This window comes from Ursus arctos, unplaced genomic scaffold (genome assembly GCF_023065955.2).
Source record: "Ursus arctos isolate Adak ecotype North America unplaced genomic scaffold, UrsArc2.0 scaffold_24, whole genome shotgun sequence".
In the NCBI taxonomy this organism is placed as follows: domain Eukaryota; kingdom Metazoa; phylum Chordata; class Mammalia; order Carnivora; family Ursidae; genus Ursus; species Ursus arctos.
The window spans coordinates 16197774-16217143 of record NW_026622919.1 but is presented as its reverse complement, the minus strand read 5'-3'; the positions used below and the strand labels follow the sequence as shown (position 1 = coordinate 16217143).

At 35.0% G+C, this 19370-nt stretch overlaps 1 protein-coding gene across 5 annotated transcripts in view; it reads right to left on the bottom strand.

Moving 5' to 3' along the window:
- CDC27 (cell division cycle 27) overlaps window positions 1-19370 on the bottom strand; it is a 73396-nt gene that overhangs the window by 32006 nt on the left and 22020 nt on the right. For all 5 annotated transcript variants that reach the window (XM_026512554.4, XM_026512557.4, XM_057317856.1 and 2 more), the window contains exons 3-9: window positions 14464-14611; window positions 12752-12877; window positions 9565-9662; window positions 8676-8830; window positions 8363-8574; window positions 7287-7401; window positions 4329-4444 (exon numbers count right to left, since the gene is read on the bottom strand). In XM_026512554.4, coding sequence (XP_026368339.1) covers window positions 4329-4444; window positions 7287-7401; window positions 8363-8574; window positions 8676-8830; window positions 9565-9662; window positions 12752-12877; window positions 14464-14611 — 970 coding nt within the window. The remainder of the gene's footprint in view (window positions 1-4328; window positions 4445-7286; window positions 7402-8362; window positions 8575-8675; window positions 8831-9564; window positions 9663-12751; window positions 12878-14463; window positions 14612-19370) is intronic.

The window sequence follows — 19370 nt, the reverse complement described above, 5'->3', positions numbered from 1 at the left end:
ACAACTTTCTAAAAAAAGAACAGACTTCCACTGCCAATTGTAAATGGAGTAAAATGGACCAGATTTACTATCCCATCTTAAACAACTATTAACACTGAACAAAATATATGAAACGATACTTTTCAGACATTGGACAGCAAGTACATATGCCTGAGGAGAATTCTGAGGATACAGTGCAGGAAAAGGGAACACAAATAAAACTCAGTGGTCTTCACGTGTTGAGGAGAAAATGCTGAGACTCCAGGAAATGAAGGCGGCTAGAATATGAAGGTCAGAGTACTGGAAAGGGGAGAGCTACAAAGAGGGAGAGCTTCAAAGATCTGCTGGAAGTTTTCCTAGAATCTGCAGTTGAACCTAAGTAGTGCAACTGTTTGAGTTGTGTTATAATAAAAAACTCATCTGGTCTTTGTCCTGAATTCTTTGAGAAGCAGCTTCTAAATGCTCAGAATTTCTCAAGTGATATGTGTGTCTTTGTTGTTCGTGGTGGGCCCGAGACAACACATGAGTTTATGCTAATGAAATGACTTGTGGTGGGGCCCTAGGTAGTTTCAGGATACTGGGATGGCCATGCTGGAAAGACCAACCACTGATTAGAGGGTTGAAGCTTTGAGCTGGGTATTAACAGCCTGACCTTCTCCAGGAAGCGGAGGGTGGCTGGAGATTGAGTTAAATCACATGACCAATGACACAATCTATCATACTATGCAATGTAACTCCAATAAAAACTTTGACTACCAAAACTCAGCTGAGCTTCCTGGCTAGCGAATACACCAATGTACTGGTGAGGTGACACATCTCACCCAGGGGAAAGGACACAGAAGTTCTGTATTCAGTACCCTCCAGACTTCATCCTATGGGCCTCATTTGTCTGGTCCTGACTGGTATCCTTTATAATAAAACTGTAAGTACAGAACTTTCCTAGACTCTATGAATTGTTCTAGCATACTAAACCTCAGGAGGTAGCAAGAACCCTCAAATCTGTAGCTAGTTGGTCAGAAGTGAAGGCGGCCCAGGGAATCCCTGAAATTGTAGCTGCCAAGCCAAAAAGATTTGATAAGTCTGGCTGGGACTATGATCTTAGGCTGCAGAGTCTATGCTATGTCTGGGTAATTAGTATCAGAACTTAACTATAGTATTACAGTGAGGGAAACTACCCGAATCTAGAGAAAGAACTACTAGAAAGGAGCTGGCAGAACAATTTTTGGAGCTCACCCTGGGCTGGGAGTAGCTCATATTTTTAACAGCCAGAATGAAGAAACTTCATACTCAATCGGTCACTGAGTACTCAAAGGCTACTGCCTCAATGGTGGGGCAACATTATTCTAGACTGTAAGCCACTCTTGTCCTATCCAACAAAACTTAAAAATTGAGACCTGAAAGGAATTAACTGTTAACAAGTAACTGCCTGCCAGAATAAAACAGAAATGCTTAAAACAAGATAAAATAGTCCAGCACTCAACAACATAAAATTTCTAATACCTGGCATAAAAACAACAACAACAACAACAACAACAACAACAAAAACTAGGCATACAAAGAAGCAGGAAAATATAACCTATAGCGAACAGAAAAAAAAAATCAATAAAAAATAGACCCAGAAATAACACAGTAAGGCAGTAGACAAAATCATTAAAAAAGCGATTATAGATATATTCCATATGCTCAAAAAGGTAGAAGAACGGGCATATTAAAAACAGACCCAGAAATAACACAGTAAGAAAGTAGACAAAATCATTAAAAGAGCGATTATAGATATATTCCATATGCTCAAAAAGGTAGAAGAAAGAATGGGCATGTTACAGGAGAGAACCAAATCAAACTTCTGGAGATGAAAAATAGAACAACTGAGATTAAAACTATATCTACATCCTGGTTGGGGTTAATAGCAGATTAGACATGGCAGAAGAGAAGATTAGTTAACTTGAAGACATAACAATAAACACTACCCAAAATGAAACAGAGGAAAAAGACTGGAAACAAAAATGAACACAGTACTGAGCTGTGGGGGTCAACTCCACGGTCTAATATACACACACTCAGTGTCCCAGGAGGGGAGAGGGGGACATGACCAAAACAAAACAAAACCCAACAAAAACAAACAAAAACCTTGAAGAAATAGTGGCCAAAAATTAGCTAAGTTTATTAAAAACTTTGAAATCACAGATCCAAGAAGCTCAATCAGTTCGGAGGCCAAGAAAGAGGAAAACTACAGGACAGCACATCATGATCAAATGACTTAAAATCAGAGATAAAAAGAAAATTGTAAAACTATCAGAAAAGAGATACATTACATCTAGAGGAACAGAAAATGAGAATGACAGACTTTTGAGAAACGTTTTAAAACAAGCTAGAAGACAGTAGAACAACATCTTTAAAGAAAAAACTTTGAACAAGAATTCTGTATCTAGTGAAAATATCTTTCAAAAACAAAAACAAAGGTGAAATAAAAAATCTCTTTCAGACATACAAAAGCTGAAAAAATTCATTACCAGCAGACTTGGACTATAAGAAATGTTAAGTCTTTCAAGATGAAGTAAAAGGATACCAAATTGAAATGTGAACCTATAGAAAGAAATAAAGAGCACCGGAAATAGTAAATATGTGGGTAAATACAAAATAGATTTCTTTTTCTTATTTTAAAAAATCTCTCTAGAAGATAACTATTTAAGGGAAAAACTATTAACAATGCACTATGGGGTTTACACACATGTAGAAGTAAAATCTATGACAACAATAGCATAAAGATGGGGAGAGGAGCATGAAAGCACACTGTTATAAGGTTTTATTCTATGTGTGATGTGGTACAATATTACTTGAAGGTAGACTTTGATAAGTTAAAATATATATTAAAACAGCCTCTAAAAATACAAAATAAAGAGTAACTGTTAATAAGGCAATGTTATGGTTGAACTGTGTGTCCCCCAAAAGTATGCTGAAGCCCTAACTCCAGTACCTATGAATGTGTCTTATTTGAATGCAGGCTCTTTGTCGATGTAATCAAGTTAAGATGAGGTCATTAGGGTGAGCTCTAATTCAGTATGACTGATTTCCTTCTAAGAGGGAAATTTGGGTATAGAGACACACAGGGAAGATGGCCACGTGAAGACAGAGGCACATATTAGTTATGCTCCCACCAACTAAGGATGCCTGGGGCTACCAGAAGCTGGAAGAGACAAGGAAGGATCTTCCCTTGGAGGCTTCAGAGGAGTATGACCCTGTCAACACCTTGACCTTGGGTTATATAGCTTCTACAACTGTGAGTGAATACACTTCTATTGTTTTAAGCCACCCGGTTTGCAGTAACTTTGTTATGGCAGCTGTAGGAAACTAAGATAGGCAATAAAGGAGATAAAATGGAATCAATAATACCAAAAACCCCCACATAATCATTAATAGTTGATGTTTATTAAAGTTAGTATACTTGTTTAGCTTTAAGTGAAATGTATAATTCCGTAAATTATCCTTGTATGTTCTTTAGAATTAGGATTTACTCAGCCTATATAATGTTCGGCAGGAGGCCTCAGACTCCTGCTCGTAACTAAGCCCCAGGCAATCTCTGTCACCTGTCTTCGGGCCGGCACTCATGAGACTTAACATTCTAGCATTGCAGAAATATTGAGGCCTTTTATATAGTCAAGATATATGTACATGTGTGTCTGTTTTAAGACTTATGGTACATGTTCACTATTTTACAAGGAGATAGAGTTGTATCATTCTTTTAAAATATTAGCTATGAATTATTTTTGAGTACTTCAACAGAAAAAAGAAACACTATTTAACACCATTTCTGTGTGGCAATGGATTCATTATTTAAAGATCAACCATAAGATTAATGATCTGTATATAGAAGTGCATAATAGGGGAAGGGGAGAACGAAACCTATCTGTACTTGACCAATGAAGGTCATATAATAAGAAAATTATTTTGGAGGCGTGTTCAGAATATCTAGTCTAAACAAATTCATGAGGGAATTAGAAAAAAATAAAAGACATTTTGGTTACCTTGTCTTGATTTGTATTAAAATACTCAACTAAAAATTACGCTAGTCTTTCCAGTAAGTTTGTTTGTTTGTTTGTTTTAAGATTTTATTTTTAAGTAATCTCTACACCCAATGTGGGACTTGAACTTACAACCCTGAGATCAAGAGTCACATGCTCTACTGACTGAGCCAGCCAGGCGCCCCTAGAAATTTCTAATTTGACATATTCAAAATTTATAATAGTCATTCTAGAATTCTTGGGAGAGTCAAAACCTACCTAAAGTGGATAAAGTCATGTTTTATAGCAAGAAAAGCCAACAATATCAAATAATGACACCATAATAAATACCTTGTTTGTGGACCAGAACTTTGTGTTTGTGCAACAAGAATTGGGGTTACCTCTCGACTATTTCCACTCTGTGAGAAGACAGACTTTGTTCCAGTTTGGCCGATTCTGGCAACAGACTGTAAAACACAAAAAGTCTAAGGTTTGTGATTATAAATTGCGCTGAAAATGGTAAGAGACACCATGATGCTCCCATCTACATTTCTGCAACGCAAGACTTCATAATATATACTGTCATCTGAAAACACAAATTATTGTCATTATTAATGTCAATTACTATATTAGGATTAACATCAAACTATTTCCTCTTTGTAACCTCAGTATTTTTTTTTAAAGATTTTATTTATTTGACAGAGAGAGAGTGAGTGAGAGAGCACAAGCTGGGGAAGGGGCAGAGGGAGGAGCAGACTCCCTACTGAGCAGGGAGCATGATGTGGGGCTCCATCCCAGGACCCTGGGATCATGACCTGAGCCGAAGGCTAATGCTTAACTGACTGAGCCACCCAGCTGCCCGCTTAACCTCAGTATTTTTATCTTTATACTATCCTTTCACTTTTCACTTTAGTTTTTAAGGAAAGGCTCAAACTTCCTGAAAATTGCTAAAAAGCCAATTATTACACATTTTCCAGGTGGGGCTAAGTGTTACAAGATTTCTTAAGACAGCTACTACTCTTAAGATTTATGGTCTAAGTCAGATTTATGATCTAATATAAAAAATAATAATACAGTAAGATTTTATATCCCTTCTCTGACACTTAGTTAAGATATTCTATAACAGTTCAGAGGAATAAATTTTTTAACATTACCTGATTATTTTCCATATTCTAAGCATTTTGCTCTTAGAATTAACATTTCTTTCTAGTGTGTTCAATTTTTCATTAATTGGTCTCTGCTCCCGTGGAGGAGAAAAAAAGACTTCCTGTCCCTCTGTCTTCTCTAATTTATCACCTGACTTCTATTCATTTTCATCACTTGGCTTCTTTATAAAATGGTCTATGACTGTTGCATCAATGGATATTTTTAACTTTTTTACTACCAGATAATTTTCTTCAAAATTTATTATTACTTTGATAGCCACTGTACATAATTCTTAAACTTAATAACTAATAATAACTTTCTCACCAGATATGAAAGCCTTATTTTGGCCTTTTCTGTATTCAGTATCATTGATCATGTCCTCCTTTTTGAAACTGTGTATAACTTCCAAAATAGTACAGGATTTTGATTATTTGTCCTAGCACTTCATTTGCAGGCCCTTTTTCCTTCCACTGTTTTTTTTTTTTTTTTAAGATTTTATTTATTTATTTGACAGACAGAGACAGCCAGCGAGAGAGGGAACACAAGCAGGGGGAGTGGGAGAGGAAGAAGCAGGCTCATAGCGGAGGAGCCCAATGTGGGGCTCGATCCCAGAACACTGGGATCACGCCCTGAGCCGAAGGCAGACGCTTAACAACTGCGCCACCCAGGCACCCCCCTTCCACTGTTTTAAATTAAGTATGCTTTGTGTTCCTTTACTACTCTCTTTTCCTCGGAGAGCCTAGCTATTTTGACAGCTTTAACTATTATTTCTATCACCAGGCCATAGTCTTTCCTCTATGACTAACTATCAACTAAATATTTCATCTAATTTACCACCACCTCAAAATAAAACTTTATAATCCTTCCTCTTCTTCCAAGTTGGAACCTCTATATTCACCCAAGGGATAAAACTTTGAGTCAATTCCTTACTTAACAAAGATCTATGTACTTCACACAGCATTCAGTTTGATATTTTTGGTTGCTACTACATGCAGAACTACAAGCAGAGCTTTCCTATGAATGTCTTCCAGCAGGGCAAGAAGAGGATGAGCGAGCAAGTGGCTTTATTGTTTGGGCACCAGAATCACCTACCCAGCACTGACTAACTTGTCCTTGATTGCTATGGCTTGCCTGGTTTTGGCCTACTTCACCTGGCATGCTGATTACTATCCTACTATCTCTTCTTATAATTGTAATAAACTAATTTCCACAATTATACTTCAGGTAGCTGCCAACTCTTAAACATGAGATTTAAAGTAATCCACACATTAAGTACTTTGCAGCCCTTTTTTACTACTCTCAGAGTTTCTATTATTACTCATTAAGAAGCTATTACAGAAAAAAACAGAATCTAAGGACTTTTTGGAGTAAAAAGAGCAAGAACAAACGTCTCTAGGAGGGTAAAGGGTTTATATCAGTCATATACTAGTATGACTTACTTAGCTTCCATTTCTTAAACATCTGTTAGGGATGGCAATACGCACTTTAAACATATAACCTAATTTAATTCTCACAGAAGGTAACCCTTTACCACAGACCTGTTTCAAGCAAATGGCACTTTGACCTCTAATCCCATAGACCCATATAAAGGAACATTATTTAAAAAGTCTCAAGACTTGTTGCAATATTTCTATAAGGATACTGTCAAATATTTTTTATTTTACTACACATTTACTATACAGCTACTATTCATCTATGAAAATTTGCCATAAAAAACTTTATTATCAGAAATACCTGGCTTTATGCAAACCAATTTTTTTTCATGTTAATTAGTACACTTAAAAGACAAACAGTCATGGGGACAAGTAAAACAATGGCAGGTATAATTTCTGTTATTTATATTCAAACTGATAGAAACCATCTTAATTTTGTTTAAAAAAGGGGAAATCAAAAATAAAAATCTAAATGTTTATTTAGATACATGTGGAATAAACTATACTTGTGAGTTATAATTTTACATGGCCAAAGAGTAACCAGCTTTTTGTCTCCTACTATAACTAGCAGCTTAGGACAATGATGACCTTCTTTTACATTTAGATCAACAACTCTAAGGCAACAGTCATTACATAAAATTAGATTCTCTTTGAAATTGCCTTTAACAGATTGGAATTTTAAATGAATTTCTTCCGTCAACATCAAAACTGTATTTTACATGGAAAATACCTTTTTTGAAGGGGCTCCAGTAGATGGCACGTCAATTACAGAAGATGTATTAGTGTAGTTTTGTAAATAGGATCCATCTCCAGGACTTGGGGTTTCTAATGGCAAAATCCCAAAACTGAGAAGAGGTTGAAATCAAGGTGTCAAAAAGTCATCAAGGCATATATAAAGCAGCAGTATACTTAAATTAGAAGGTCTAAAAGGAAGAGAATGGCAAATCAGTCTTGGGGGCAGTGAGGATCTGAGGGGCAGATTTAAAATAAGCTGTGAATGTAGACTATTCCACCCACCATAACTAAATTAAAAAGAAAAAAAAATCAAACAAGGAATTAAATTGAGCAACAACTACTGATCTCAGGAGATTTTTGGAAATAAAGAAGAATGGCTTTGTAAAAGCAAAAATTATTTCAAATTCTTGGAATTTACGGGATTTAGACACTGTTACAGAGAGACCGTCTCTAGAGACCACTGAATCCATCTGTGGATTCAGGGAGTTGTAATCTCATGGTCATGCTATTTTAGTAACTCTCTGGCCCTGGGACCCAATTCATAGTATTTGTTCTAGCACGTAATTTTTTATTTTGACACTTTTGGATAGGTATTCTCTGGGCTGGGTTCCTGTATTTGTACACACATATACTTCTAATAATTTTGACAAAATATTTCCTGTTGAGAGGCGTCAATCCTTCCTCCATGGTTGGAAAACAGCACTTTAACAATAATCACTGCTGTCACTCTGATTATATCATAAGCATTCCAACATTTCAAAAGGTTCACTGACATTCACTGACACACAGCGGAAAAGACAGTATCTTTTAACACATACACTAGCTGAAGAAGGCATATCTGAGAGTTTTACATTTTTCTCTAACACTTAATATTAAATTATCACACATATTGTATTTCTTTTACTTCATTTTCTGAAAACAGAATAGGTCCATTATTGACTTACTAAATGCTTCTATTTCCATAATGATTTAGAAGTTGCTGTTCATATTAATTTATATTACTAATAATATGAGTTATTACAGATCATTTAATATTATAGCACATTTTAAAGTGTGTTTTGTTTGTCTTACCTTGGGGTTAATGGGCTAAGAGCAGCTGGTCCTCCTAATAAGCTTCGACCAGTTTTTGGTTTATTTTGAACCTGTTTAGATAATATGGAAGTTCCTGTTCCAAGAGGGACAGTATCTGGTGAAATTACAGCTGAATCAATATAAGACACTGAGGAATCTGTATTCAAGGAGTACTTTGAATTGGAAGATTCTAAATTCAGTCTGTTTAATTCCTGAAACAGAAAATTTCTACCATGTCATTTATGATACATTATTTAGTTCATTCTTTCCTGTTTTTCATAATATTTGAACACTAGCAATATGATACACTTACAATTGTGTCCTGGGGTGTTTCTGTAAGAACGGTCTCAGGCTGTCTGTGTGATAAACTATGATTAGATACTAGTGTTGTGCACGAGCTGGGCAGACAGTTGCTAAAGTTCTGTAAAGATGTTAATTTAAATGTTTGGTCAGGATCTGGCTTTTCACCTGTGAAGGGAGAAAAAAAAAGTATGCCTCTGAGGAAATGAAGATTAATATATTTTTTCAAGTATGCATAAATTAGTGGAAATAAGGCCTTATCCAGAGTTTTAAAGTTCTATTTGTTTCAGTCAATCAAATCTACCTCCCAAAAGTCCATCTATCAATTTATTATAAAAATTTACCCCTCAGATAAAGCTGTAAATTTAGAAATTAAATGGAACTACAATAACGCTGATTTTAAACATAATAAATCATCAGAAAATGCAGATTTCTGTGTTTCTTTTAAAGCAGAAAGCAACTAGATCTCATTTTACTCAAAGTAAAGAGTGATGGTTGAGAGCTGAAACCCAAGAGACAGTAAAGTTTTAAGCACTTCCATGTATACATAATGTTTAAAATGATCATTCTTGAGTCCTAGAGCACATAACTAAGGCGCTCTTTCCTCATACTGTCCAGGTCTTTCTTACATTAACAGTTTCTGCTCCAGGTATTCTATTAATTTCTTTCCTTACCTAGAAAGCTCTTGTTATACTCACAATACAACTCATTCTAGAGGACACAAGGCCACATCATTCCTTAAACATGATTCTATTACCTCATTTCTTGTTTTCAATTTTAACAGCCTTTAGCTTTGAAAGATATTTTTCTTGTGAATAATTTGTATCACTTCCCAAAAATTAAGGAGGGAGAAAAAAAGAGAAAGTAGGGGAACCCTCCCCTAGCTACCTTTACAAACCTACCTATTTCACATAATGATTCAAAGGGGGACCAGAGGAAAGGATTTAAACTAAGGCTCTTTTGGTAACATTCTGATCCTTTGGCAAGCCGATCTGTCTTGCTGTAAAGACAAACAAATAGATTAGATAAGCTACACAACCCAAAACATTATAAAGAAATTTTTGATACAAAAAATTAGGTAACTCTTACATATGTATTTGAAATACATATGTAAGTTGAGAGTGCTTTTCTTGATGCTTCCCTAAATTACCAATTTCCCCTTCTTACCACTCTCCAATCTCTATTACTTAGGGCAGTTCAAATCAAAAGTCTGGTGAAAGCAAGCAGAACATGAATTGAAAGGAATGCCAGTCTAATGAACTACCAATGCCTTCTTGAATATTATAATTGCTTTTAATTTCCTCAGATACTAAAATTACTGAGGGAGAGATGGACAATATCCAAATATTTCAGTCTTATTCTTAATTTTTTTTTAAAGATTTTATTTATTTATTCGACAGAGATAGAGACAGCCAGCGAGAGAGGGAACACAAGCAGGGGGAGTGGGAGAAGCAGGCTCATAGCGGAGGAGCCTGATGTGGGGCTCGATCCCATAACGCCGGGATCACGCCCTGAGCCGAAGGCAGACGCTTAACCGCTATGCCACCCAGGCACCCCTTATTCTTAATTTTTAATGTAATATCCCAATGGTAATTTTGAAAGTGACTTAAATGCTTTAAATATACCATATTTAAATGATTAGATTTTCTAATGAAGTAGAGGTGGTGGCTTTTTTTTTTTTTTTTAAGATTTTATTTTTAAGTAATCTCTACACCCAATGTGGGGCTCGAACTCACAACTCACAGTTGCACACTCTACTGACTGAGCCAGCCAGGAGCCCCGAGGTGGCAGCTCTTAATGAAAAGTTTCCCAAAGAATTGGGGTGAAAAATTATTTAGATGGTACTGGGAAGAAACTAATTAATCTAAGAACCAGAATTATTATTGGCTGTGTCCTAAACATAGAAGTCTCATGAGCTATTGTAGACAAAAAGACCACTAAAGAGATGAAAAAGATATCCTAACAAGCCATAGCTACAAAACTGCAACAGGTATGTATCTAGATGACTGCGTGTAATTTTGGTCGTAAGACAGGCACATGATGGCTGAAATGAAAAGCCACTTTTTTGGAGCAGAGTTTTCCCACGCTGGATATTTAACCTTTAATATTTATGATGAATAAAAGGAACCCATCCTTATTTTTTTAAAGAAGGGGAAAATAACCCTTCTTCGTGGTTAGGTCCTGATTCAACTGTACCTTCAAAACTTCTAATAATCTTGTTTAAAATTAATTAGTACCACAGATATAGTATTTTTGTGATTTTAGGACTTTATTTTATTAAACTTCATTTTGAAATAATTTTAGACTCATATACAAGTTATAAAAGTAACACAGATTACCCATGTACCCTACACCCACCTCCCTCAATGACCCCACTTGACATAACCACAGCACAGTTATCAAAACTGGGAAACTGACAATACATAAACTAAACCACAGACTTTATTTGGATTTCAGCAGTTCTTACATGCACTCATTTCTTTATGAATAGTTTTATGAAATTTTATCACATGTATAGATTTATGTAATCACCACCACAATCAGGATACAGAACTGTTCCAAAAGCCCAGAGAAACTCTGCACAGTCACACTCTTGCCTCAACTCTACTCTCCGATCTGACAACTACTGCTCTGTCTTTATCATTATAATTCTATCATATCTATATGTTACGAGAAATTCCATTGTTCTGCATCCTCACCAGCACTTGGTATTGACAATTCTTATTTTAACCATTCTAACAGGTATGTAGTGGTTCCTAATGGTGTTTTTTATTTGCCTTTCTTTAATAACTAATGATTTGGCACATCTTTTCATGTGCTTACTTACCGTCCGTATATCCTCTTTGGTGAGATGTCCATTCAAATATTTCACCCATATTCTAATTAATTTCCTAATTTCTAATTTTCTTATTATTGAGAATTCAAGAAACAAAACTGTTTCTATCAAGTCTTTCCTACTTACCATCTTACCTCTCCAGGTAGAACTGATTATTCCTTCCTTCAGACAAAATACTGCTCAAATTTTATCACAGCATTTTTATTGTGATGATAAAAACTTACCAACTTTTGTTTACTACTTCTCTCCTGTTATAAACCTTTGAGGGCAGGGACTGTGAGTTATTTATCTTTACATTCCCAGTGTCAAGTAATGTGTCTAGCCATAAATGGAGGATAGACCTTAATCACGGTTTCATGAACTAAAATTTATTACTCCAACTCCTTTTACTAAGATAAATGAAGATATTAATATTTTATCTTTACTTACTCCTGTTCTCAAAAGAGTGGTGTCAAGGTTTTTAAAAACTACTATTCAAACTAGCCTCAATTTATCTTAAAACAGATGCCTTCCTAACTCTTAGACAAGCAATCCTCAACCATTTCTCCTACAATATATATAATAGGTGACATTTATACATGCAATGCACTCCCAAGGGCAGCTGAACAATTCCTGTTACCTAATTATATCTCCACCCTCTACTCCCCAACTCAGAATATTTCAGAATAAAAATTAGTGCAAACAATATTATTACAGTGATGACTCTGAATTCATTCTCACTTCCTTTCAAAAGACTAAATTTTAATAAATGTAAAGACATTTTAAATACATTTAAAATTACTTGCAAATCACTATTATTTCAACTACCATTGTGGGAAGTTTCTTATGACATGCCTCAAAATTAGTATGGCAAACCAGATGGGGATTGCTATTCTTTATTACTGAAACTTGTCTTCAAGCCTTGTTCTAAGGAGCAAAAGTGATATTTAATATTAGAGAAGAAACTTCACTCATTTCTTTTTCCTCAGTGGATCACATTAAAATATTCTCCTCACCCAAGGTAAAAAAAACCCATATGTGCACTCAATTATTAGGTAGTGTTGCTGTAGCTACTATCGTTAAAGTGGATAGCCAAAAATCGGATCAACACCTCTACTACTTCATAGGTTTAACAAGGTCATAGAAGACTGTGAGTATACTCTTCAGCCAAGTGCTGTTTGATAAACACAGATAATGTAAGCTTTTTTAAATCACAAAGACTTCTAGCACTGGAAAAAATCTTCTGGTAACTTGAATGATTCTTACTTACTTACCAATATACATGTCCCAACAATGAAAGAGTAAAACAAGCTGAATCACCAAACTCAGTAACAATATCATCATGGCTTTTCTGCTTATTAAAGACTCCACCAGATAAGATCTGTTCCCCTTCTGCAAGCCTTTAAAACACAAATTTACAGATTAACAAAAGTCAGTATAAAAAGTATTGTGTGTCAACACATTCTTCATTACCAATGTACTTCTTTATATGGAGACAGATAAAGTAAGAAGTCCATGGCACCTTTAGAACGGCAATAACCATGTATTTAGAATCATTTCAAAGACTGGGAATTTATGATCTTAAAATTCCAGTCTTGCCTTTAAAAACAGAACAGTTAAATTTAGTCTATGTACAAATGTAGTCTGAGCAACATACACATTACTCATGTCAAAAGAAATGGAAGGCCTTTATACTGGGGGAAAATGTGAACGGTTCTTCATTAACAGATGTGGTGGTCCTTTTTAGTTCTGTAATTCCTTGAAATAGGAATCAGCAAGCAAATTAAACAAGACTAACGGATTTTAACTAAAAACTGCCTATTTAATGGTTTCAGTCATTTTTAGGTTTACAAATGAAACCTGAATAGCACTTCATCTCTTTTTATTTGTCAATTATATTTTCTTGATACAGAAAATCATAAGTGTTCCCCAAAGGAAAAAAAAAATGACCTGACTTCACTATATTTTTAGCACATCAGAGTTTGTAATGGTTTCTGTTTTAAAGTTTTTTCCAAACATCATGTGGAAAACTCTCAAGTAAGTTTACACAGCATATCCTAAACATAAAAGGTGGTATCTATAGTTCCTTTACTGTCAATGGGACTTTTAAAAAACCATGAATACTTATAAATGGGATAAGAATGTCTAAGGTAAGAACTGGCTTAAGAAACTAGCAAGTTAAATAAATTTTTAAGAATTTAACATTAGAATCTTTGAAGTAAGAATAATGTAATAGCAAATGTTTCAGAAATTTTATTGATATTTTAGCTAGTTTTAATTTAAAAGTCATTAGTTAGACAGTGGACAAATACAATATTATTGGTCTGTGGAGACTTCATGAGGTTGATCTGTGTCCTCTCACTATAAACCTACAAACTAAATTCACATATAGGCTTTTACAATTATCTATTTAGTCACTTTAAGCATTATTCCATCTCTTTCAGCACAAAAAAGAGTTAAACAGAAGATAACTACCTCTATCTATAGCTGCCTCCAGATTCAGAATAGGGACAGCTGACTTAATTGTAATGTTCAAAAGAAGTGTTCTCCTGAATCTGCCCCCTTGCTTCAAAGGGGTAGGAGCAGTGGTTCCCAAATAGAATAATCTTGAAAGGCAAATAATTACGCAACTACCGTTAATCTCAGGTGAACAGGTAAGGAGGTTTTCAGGCTTATTCCAATTGAAAGCAAAGGAAAGGAAATAACGTTTCAGATAATTTTGGAAAATGACAGGAATTAGTGATAACCTAAGTTTCTCCAGAGTTAAATTCTATTATTTATTATCATAACAATGAAATCTCTCCATAACAAAAATGATAATGCCATAGGCAACAGTATAAACATTTTAAGTTACTGAAATAGACAAATCTCTACTACCAAAAAAGAGAGGAGAAAGGGAGTCAGAGTTTAATCTATCAAAAGGATTTTATCCAAAATTCTACAGTGTAAGTAAACAAAATTAGATAGAAAAGATTTAAAAACTTACTTGCTGAGATCAACACAACATTTTGCAAGCAGGTATTTACACTGCGGTGTAGTACAACTGTGTCCTTTCAAGAGTCTATATGCTTTATATGCCTTTCCTGAGCGGTAATAACAGGTTGCCAATAAAAACAAGGCTTCCTCTGAGTGTACTAAGAGCACATATGAAAAAAAATGGCTATTATTCAGTATGTTGAATGGTAATCACTGTTTATCTGGCAATAAACAAGTTTAGCAAGAAAAAATTAGTCATGTTATTTAATATAAAACAACCATTTATTAATCCAAATTTGAATTGAGAAATACTTTACTGATAGAAATCTTAGTCCCCCAAGTCCTGATTACCTTCTTACAAAGAACCAAGGAAATAATACAATGGAGACAGTCATGGTATTTTCTATAAATCCTTAAGAAAAGTGCACGCTTGTGTGCACACCCACACACCCACACCTACCTTTAAATAAACTACCAGGAAAGTGTCTTGTATTTTTGTAATATTTTTCTAATAGACTCTCTGAGAGAATAGAAGTTAAATTTCACGAGAGGGAAATTCAGGGTTATAAAGCTAATTATCAATCGGAGATTATTTTCTACATTAAAAAAAGGACCAGATTTTAAAAAACACACACTTATTTCTAACACCAAATATACAATAAATTATATTCAAGATAATTTAAGACAAAAGAAAAATTCTAAATTGTGAATATCCACACTGTTCAAACATTCAATTGACAGACTTAACACTTCTATAGCAATAATAATTATACTGCCCTGCAATGGCAAGAGTGGAATTATTCAATCCGTTCCCTAGTCTTATTATTAGGAAATGTCCCTTCTTACTTAATGAAATATGGCATTTTTCCCCTTATTTATTGTTTCTCGAACTGACCATCACCTAACTTCTATCCTTGCAATCTCCTAACCAATCCAGGTGAGAATCTATAGAGGGAACAACAAAGGAGATAGAAAGAAAGAGGGAAAAATCACAAATCCATGCTTCTAAAAATGGGTTATATAATAATCTCAGTGGGCTGAGGAATATTCTAAACCAGTGATTCTGAAGTGTGGTCCCTCTACCAGCATGAACATGACTTGGGAGCCTGTTAGAAACAGAAAATCTCAGCTTTATCTTCAGACACATGAAGTCAGTAATTCTGGGAGTGGGGACCAGCAATCTGTATTGTAACAAACTCTTCAGGTGATTCTGATGCATGCTAAAGTTTGAGGATCGCTGTTCTATTTATTTATTTGACAGAGAGAGAGAGACAGCCAGTGACAGAGGCAACACAAGCAGGGGAAGTGGGAGAGGAAGAAGCAGGCTCCCAGCGGAGCAGGGAGCCCGATGCGGGGCTCTATCCAGGACCCTGGGATCACGCTCTGAGCCAAAGGAAGACGCTTAATGACTGCGCCACCCAGGCGCCCCTGAGGATCGCTGTTCTCAAGTACAAGATAAATTTGCCACATCTTCTTAAAAAGTTAACTTCACTCAAAGTTGGGGATAAAAAAGTAGTTAACTTCACTTAAAGTTTGGGATAAAAAAGTAGGTAATTTAAAAGTTAACTCTTACAAAGGTTTTTTTGGGGGGGCATATATAGATGCAAGCAAAAACTAACAGAACCCTTCTCCTCTGGTCCATTTTATGATTTTTCATGAAACCCTAATACAAAAAAATATTCAATGAATGATACGTAGTAAATAAGAAGTTCTGGCAACATGTTAATAGGATGGACCTAGTGTTAGTGCAACAGAAGCAAAAAAAATGTATAGGGAGCTCTACTGCAGTGAGAACAAACTGTCAATTTCACTGACCTGTAAGTGCTAATTTACATAAATTAGAAAATGTGACTTCTTCTTGATTTTGCAAAGGCTTAGTTTTGCCTTATAAGTTTTTAAAAACTATTGATTACACCAATAAACAATGGCTCCCCAAAACTAGTTTAACTTTTAGCCATAACAATGCTTCATCAAAGGTTTTGTTTACAAATACTTCATTATGTTTAGGTCCATTTTTACTTGCAGTAAAATTCTCTAATAACATAAAGATACCAAATAGTGTGTGTGCGTGTGTGTGATATTTTAGTGTCATACTACAGTTACCTTTTTGAAGTGTAATAACTTAAAATCTACCAGTTCAGATGGGAATATGGATTAGAAGTTTAAGCACACCTTAAGGCTGATGAAAGTATAAGATAGTAAAGTAAATTCAAAACAACTTGAAGGGTCATGAAAGACATGGAGAGACCTGGATGGTTCTTGAGGCTCCCCAGAAATAACCTGATAGTCCTAAACACTGAACCAGTAGTAAGGAGTTATAATAAAGCTAAAAAGCATAGACTATTAACAAATAGATTTCATCTGGAACAGTAACACCAACTGATTGATTGACAGTGGCTGCCTCAAGTGCTGAATTCAGAAAAATTCTAAGGCTGACCATGGCTTAACTAGTGAGTGTGCAGATATCAAAGTAACAGGGCGTAGAAATGGTTATAGATGTCTGCATGACACTTATTTACTATCCTTTACTTACAGCCTTAATTAAAATATGTGATTGGGAATTATAAGGTCCATAATATACTCTGTAATCAGAAATAAGGTGAACATTGATTCCACATAGTCACTCTTAATATAACACTGAGAAATCAATCATGTAGTAGTTAAATTATGGTACATCCATATGATGGAACACTCTAGAATTGCCAAAGAAAAAGACATAAAAAGATTTCCAGAATGCATTAAGTGAAAAAAAGCAAAAACAAAAAAGAAGTTGTGGACCAATACTGCAGGTCCTCTTCTTACAAACAGATTAGGCTTCAAAAGCCGAAAGGTCATTTCATTTAAGCCCAGAATAATTAAGAGTAGTTTAGTATTGCATCCTCCAGATACATTTCCAACAAATAGGAAGGTGAGTTAGTCCCTCAAAGCTTTCAAATTGGATAAGACATCTCTTCTTGATGTTGACTTACAATGTAAATGAGTAGCCTTTTCCAAAGTGGACCAATTTTGGCAAAACTAGAAGTCTGAGGAGATGAGGGTTCTCTAGCCTTGATAAAATCTACAGTTATCATAGAGAACTGTTTGGAAGTTAGAGTCCCTGCTTGCTGCCTTGTCATGAACTTGACATTGTGAGTATTCAAAGGGCACAGAACCTATGAAATCATCTATGATTTGTGATACACTTTTCATCTTGGTTATCTTTTAAGATCTTAAATCAAGGATGGGCAGTAGAGCACATGCGTTAGAACTATGGACTCGAGAGCCAAACTGCTTGGGGTCAGATTTCAGCACCACCACTTATCAGCTTCATGACTTACGGCAAGTTAACTTCTCTGTCCCTCAATTTTTTTCATCTGTAAAATAAGGACATAAGAGATATTGATCTCTAAGGGTTGCTACTAGGATTAAATGAGTTAATAAAAAGAGAGTACTGAGGATAGTACATGACACATAGTAAGAGCTATATGTGCTATTATTAAATTATCGTTGGCTTTCTCCTGAATTTATAATACCTGAACAGTCATTTGATAGTAATGTGGGTTATACATACATGACACTGAGCCACAAGCTCAAATAATTTCATTTCATCACTAACTTTTCTTTTGTTAAAGGATTTCAATTGCCTGCGTGCTGTGCTTTTCAGATGTTGCATGATTCGTCCCATCCTTTAGTTATTTCTTTTGTTGAATACCTCATTTACATATACAACTTCAGTATTTTAATATTATTCCCACTTTTTATTTTCTCTACACTTGTTTATATCCTAAATTTCAAAATACTAACTGATTTTATATTTGTTGTATATAATAGGGTTAACGATGGTTTAAGATACTTTGAAATCATGCTTAGACTAAATATACCACAGGTAAGAGGGGTAGAGTAAATTTCAGAAAGACTCTTCAGTGTTGAGGGGGGAAAGCGGCCATACTTAAGGAGAAAGCAGATGGTCAGATTGTGCAGGGCTTTGCAAGCTGTCTAAAGATTTAGGGATAAATCCTTATAGCAACTAGACATCTCTGAAGCATTTTAAGAAGGAAAGTAAAGAGAATGGGTTGATTTGGGAAGTGGAAAGGGAAGAGGCAGGGAAGGGTAGATATGGGAAAACCAGTTAGGAAGCTTTTTTAGTAAGAGATGTCTTAGATTAGTGTGGGAACATTATAAATCAATGCTTTGCATGCATTGAGTTTGGTGTGTGTGATATTTGTGTGAAACAGCTAAGTTAATGCAATGAAACAGTTGAGGCTCAAATAAGAAAAATTTGTTGGGAAGAGTCTTAATCACTAACACATGATAAAAATGAAAACTATGAGAATTAAATAGCATCATCTTTTTCCCTGGCAAGCATTTAAGTATGATAGTAAAAGGTCAGGCCAATGGGCCAGACATCCTTTTGGAGCTCCCCTCACAAAATATAATAAACTAACTGAATTTTTAGACTAGATATATGTATTAAATATTCCAATAATAACCTAAAAATGAAATGCCACATCATTAGTAGCATTCTGGATATTTCCCCTCATTGATGCCCTTGACATAAATTGGTAAATAATTTTTTTTTTTAAATGTTGCCATTTGTAGTCACATATTTCTGTGAGTTTGGGCTCTCAATATCATAGCTAAGACAGAGAAGAGAAACAGACGCTGAACCTTTTACTCTGGTTCACTTCTCTTCAACTGAGCCCAATTTACTGAAATCAATATACCCAGTGCAATTTCTACATCTGGCCCATTAATCATTAAGACAGGTAGAAACTGGTGAACAATTTTATGGTAACATAAAATGTATTCATACTTAAAAATAAACATTTTGTAGCGTAGGATGCAAAATCTACATCAAGATAGAACACTAGATTTCAAGCAACTGTGAGCTTTTCATGAGGACCCTCAAAATAACTTAGGGAACACATGTGTTGACAC